Source organism: Dipodomys ordii, unplaced genomic scaffold (genome assembly GCF_000151885.1).
Source record: "Dipodomys ordii isolate 6190 unplaced genomic scaffold, Dord_2.0 Scaffold70, whole genome shotgun sequence".
NCBI classification, from domain to species: Eukaryota; Metazoa; Chordata; class Mammalia; order Rodentia; family Heteromyidae; genus Dipodomys; species Dipodomys ordii.
In genome coordinates this window covers 7,328,442-7,333,660 of record NW_012267286.1, presented here as the reverse complement: position 1 = coordinate 7,333,660, position 5,219 = coordinate 7,328,442, and the positions used below count along the sequence as shown (strand labels likewise).

The 5,219-nt window shown below is 41.8% G+C and overlaps 1 protein-coding gene across 1 annotated transcript in view; it reads left to right on the top strand.

Annotated features, from left to right (window-relative positions):
- Positions 1–4,685, top strand: part of Sgms2 (sphingomyelin synthase 2) — a 71,779-nt gene extending 67,094 nt beyond the window's left edge. Inside the window, exons 6-7 of the mRNA XM_013023765.1 lie at positions 2,298–2,464; positions 4,079–4,685. Coding sequence (XP_012879219.1) covers positions 2,298–2,464; positions 4,079–4,282 — 371 coding nt within the window. The 3' untranslated portion in view covers positions 4,283–4,685. The remainder of the gene's footprint in view (positions 1–2,297; positions 2,465–4,078) is intronic.
- Positions 4,686–5,219: the final 534 nt, after the last annotated feature.

Sequence of the window (5,219 nt, the reverse complement as noted above, 5' to 3'; positions counted from 1 at the left end):
CACTTCCGGCTTTTTGCTTATGTGGTGCTGAGGAATCGAACCCAGGGCCTCAGGCATGCAAGGCAAGCACTCTACCACTGAGCCACCTTCCCAGCCCCTGGTTCTCACTCTTAACCCTTATCTAGGGAAGTTCTATCTGTACATAAGCTCAATTATTTTCTGGTCCAGAGGTACATTTGGACCCAAGGTACAGAGTTATGTTCGGATCTTCTCCCTAATCCTGAGGATCATTACAAGCTTTTGAAGAAGGAGGATGAGTAGGGTTGCAAGTCACAGTGAAGGCACTATGGGTAGAAAACCAGAAACTAGAGCCATACAAGTAGCTCATGCCTATAATTCTAGTTACTCAGGAGGCTGGGATCTGAGGATTGCGGTTCAAAGCCAGCCTGGGAAGAAAAGTCCATGAGCCTGTTACCTCCAATTAACCACCAGAATACCCAAAGTGGCTGTGGCTCAAAGTAGTAGAGCACTGCCTTGAGTAAAAGAGCTCAGACACAACGTCCAGGCCCTAAGTTCAAGCCCCATCACTGACAGAGAAAGAGAGAGAGAGAGACAGAGACAGAGAGACAGAGACAGAGAGAGAGAACCATAAAGTAACGAAAACACTCCAGGAAAATTAAGGGCCAGTTCTCTAAAACAACTGAAAACCAATTGATATTAACAACTTCCATACCAAGCACTATTTAAGCTCTGGATGCAAATTAAGTCATTTATTCCTTGCCATCTCTCCATAAGGGGATCATTATTTCCCCCATTTTCTCTACTTAGGGTAGAGAAAGTGACCAGGCTATTGTCCATGGCTAGTATTCAGACTCAAACAGGTTGACTCAGAGGTCATGCTCTTAATTTCTCATGTTTTTTTTTTAATTTCAGTTGTCTAGTCTTAAAGTATTGCCCAGGAATAGTCTATTTATCCATGAATAGGATATATTTCTTATTATTTTCTTCCCCTTACCTCAGAGCAATAGCAGCTTGATTTTATACTTAGATGAAGGACCTATGTGATGTCTCAACATTTTCTTCTATAACATGATTTTGACTTGGGTTCTTTAAATGACTTTTAGTAGCATATAGCAGTTGTACAAGAAGGGTTTCATTGTGACATTTCAATTTATACACACAATATAGCAACCAAACTCAACCCCTCCATCTCCTCCAACTCTTTCCCTCCTTCACTTTCCTCCTAGTTTTCTGTCTCGTGTATGTGTGTGTGTGTGTGTGTGTGTGTGTGTGTGTAGAGGTCCTGGAGTTTGAACTTAGGGTCTGGGCACTGCTTAAGGGCTAGCACTCAACCACTTACTTGAACCTTGGTCCTTGGTGCTACTTCTTTTTTTCTGGTGATTTTGGAGATATGAGTCTCACAGTCCTTCCTGCCTGGACTGGCTTTGAACCACAATCCTCAGGTCCTGTAGATAGGATTACAGGTGTGAACTACTGGGCTCAGCCAACACTTTGTTATAAACCTTGTCACCACTGCAAGTTCACTGTCGTGACTATTTAATGCCACAATCTCAGACAGTGCAATTCATCATTATTTGTGTTGTCCTCTTTTAGCTTTGATGTTACCCCTCTGGGTGGTAGGAGAGCAAAAAGGATTGCCATTTTACCATTTCTACTTCAGAATAAGCTTCTCAGAGGCAGGAGTGATAGTGTATACATGTAATCCCAGCATTGGGGAAGCTGAAGTAGGAGAATCATGAGCTTAAAGTCAGCCCAGGTTTCATAGGAAAACCCTATCTCAAAACAAATGAAGCATTTCTATGGAATCGCTTTTAGGGGTGGGGTGGTCAGCTAGTGTTCTCAATGGGTAGTGGTCTCAATGTAGTAACACCATAGAAATTCCATATCTATTGGGAGAGTACTTCCAGAGTACTGTCCATCCATTCTTAAAATTCCACAGGCAGTAAAAGGACTATCCCAGGCCACTTCCTTACCTACTTCAGTTTGTTTCTTCTCATGAACAATACCAGTTCACAATAGTTCTGGTGAGCCCAAACATGTTGCACTAATATTAAGTGAATGCTGGCCCACAGGCAGGAAAAAAGGGCTGGTGTGGGACTCCAGGAGGGCTAGAAATGAAGTCAGTGACTAAACTAAGGTCATGAAGATAAACTAAATCATTAAATTTAAATTAATCTCTGGGGATTGGAGGGGAGGGATGGAATGTCCAGTATAGAACATGTGCTCAGCATGGCGGTAGGTGCTGGGATATGGCCCCACCACACCCCATAGAAATGAGTGAAATAATAACTTCATCTCTGGGAATTCGATTCACTCTCTGACTTTCTACTGTGCAGATTCGCCTCGTCACTTCTGGTGGTACCACTTGATCTGCTGGCTGCTGAGCGCTGCTGGGATTATCTGTATTCTCGTGGCGCACGAACACTATACTGTTGATGTGATCGTTGCTTATTATATCACCACGCGCCTGTTTTGGTGGTACCATTCAATGGCCAATGAGAAGGTGAGAGCAGCCAAGATCCCTGGGTGATTTCTTTACACACAGTGGGGTCTTCCTCAGACAGGTGGGGATTCATGGTAGCTTACTGGGAGTCACAGCAGTTACCACCCAGGATGTGGACTGGGTAAATTCACAGGAACTTATTACAGCCATGACTACTTCTTAAAGCAAATTAAAGAACTTCATAAACACAATGCCACTGGAGAACTTACAATGTTGCAGAGCTCATTGGGGATTTGTTGCTGTTGTTTGTTTTTACTAATTTTGAAGAAATATATGTGCTAAATTTAAATTCAGAAGCCTTCCCTGTGGAAGTCTTGTAGGACAGCTTAGAAGAATTTAATTTCGAAGAATTTAATTTTGAAGGAAAGATGGTAGCTGGTTTTAAAAAACCAAAAAGATAGCTTTTAAAATAATGAATTGAGTATGCCCTTGGGTAATTGGTGCCTTCTGCCTTCTCTTCTTATCTTAGATTATTTATACTTCCACTTCCCAGGTGACCTTTCACTTCTTTTCGCATTCATTCTTAAAAAGATCACTGCAGTGGCCCTCAACTTTTCCTCTAGGCCCAAAGTCAACATATTTTCCTAGCCCTGACATGTATCCTTGGCAGTGTATAGTTGGTGTGTGCACCATGGTGATGGCTTACCTTTGAACAGTCCTTACAATGCTTTCTGCAATTAATAGGTCATTCCTGAAGAAGCTACATCAAACTCTACATATCTACCAACCACCGATTCCTTGATTTCACCAATCAGTGCCCATTTGGTGAATTCCTTGTTTTCTCTCTGTAGGCCTATTTCTTATTCTGTAGTCTCCTGTTCTTCTCTTCTGCCTTCTTACATTTTTACCTTGATATGCCTCCTTGCTCCGTTGAACCAAAATTTTCATCTTTCTCCTATTTACTCAGTCTCTTAAGGTGTCCTTCCACTTCTTTTTTTTCTTCAAAAACTGAAGCTTCATAATTCCATTTCCTGGACCTTCCATGCATTTTTGCCCTGCCCCCTGACTTCCAAATAGCCTGAAAAGCCTTCTTCTGGAAGAGTAACTTGTATCTCCATCCCTGAGGCCCTGTTCTCACTGGAACTGTAGGCAGAGGACACTGTGTGAACCCCAAAGAAAAAAAGGGTGATTTGTTGCCTAGAGTCATGCAGTTAGGGAAAAGCAACAACTACCATAGATCTGTATTCAGCTTCCCTTGTTAATGTACAATGAATGTCTAATAGGGGGAAAAAAAGGGTCTGGCCAGACATGGTGGCTCACACCTATAATTCTAGCTACCCAGGAGGCTGAGATCTGAGAATCTTGGTTTGGAGCCAGCCCAGGCAGACAAATCTGAGAGACTTGTCTCCATTTAACCAGCAAAAACCCAGAAGTATAGGTGTTATTCACATGGTGGAGCACCAGCTGTAAGCAAAAAAACCAGGGAGATCTCAAGGCCTTGAGTTTATAAGTTCAAGCCGCAGTCCAGGCAAAAAAAGATAGATAGATAGATAGATAGATAGATAGATAGATAGATAGATAGATAGATAGATAGATAGATAGATGGTAAGTAGGTAGATAGATATTCTAAATCACAGAATTTTCATTTCACTTTTTTATCTCAACTCTTCACAGAACTTGAAGATCTCTTCACAGACTAATTTTTTGTCTCGAGCTTGGTGGTTCCCCATTTTCTATTTTTTTGAGAAAAACGTCCAAGGCTCAATTCCCTGCTGCTTCTCCTGGCCACTCTCCTGGCCTCCTGGCTGCTTCAAGTCATCCTGCAAAAAGTATTCCCGGGTGCAGAAGATCGGTGAGGACAATGAGAAGTCTACCTGAGGAGCCAGAGAGACGCACCAGCTCTTACACCAAGAGTTTCACGCTGTAACCAAAGGTATAGCTTTGTTGTTTATTTCAGGAGAACTGACTGGTAAATGAAGAAGTGGACCAAATTTTGTGTGAATGCTTGGAAAGATGAACGAAGTATTACCTTTTGACTGGTTTATTTTTTAAACAAAAATTCATCCTGAGAAAGATATATTTTCTTGCAGCTCCTCATTCATGGGTAACAAGCCCCCACAATGGGATTTTAAAGAGGTGCCAAAGAACCTATTATTCCTCTCCTCATTCTTTCTCTACTAAAGTCTTCTATCTACTTCAGCCATTGTTTTTTTCAGGATTGTTTTCTTTCAAGGTCAGAAGAATTTGTTAATGTTTTCAATAAAATATCTGGATATATACAGCCGTGTGTAAAATACAGTAACCTAATGTCGAGAAGAGTTTTTGCACATGAAGCTCTGTGAGGAGAAATCCATGGCTAGGAAAGTTCTAGTGCACTTTGTTGGACTCTGTCACAGCGTAGGTCAGAGTGGTGTCTGTGTCTGCCCTCTGCTGGTACCACCCAATGTACTATGTTTCACTTTTACTTTTTTTTTTTTAACTGATGTAATCTTTTTTCAAAAAGAAAGATGATCCAAGGAAATATAAGAGACTGATTCACCCATAAATGTGTGTGTGTGTGTGTGTGTGTGTGTGTGTACATGTATCTGTGCCAGTACTGGGGCTTGAATTAAGGGCCTGGATGCTGTCCCTTAGCTTTTTCACTCAAGGCTGGTGCTCTATCACTTGAGCCCCACTTCCACTTCTGGCTTTTTGATGGCTAATTGAAGATACTAGCCTCATGGACTTTCCTGCCCAGAATTGCTTCAAAATGAAATCTTCAGATCTCAGCCCCCTGAGTAGTAAGATGATAGGAATGAGAGACCAGCGCCCAACT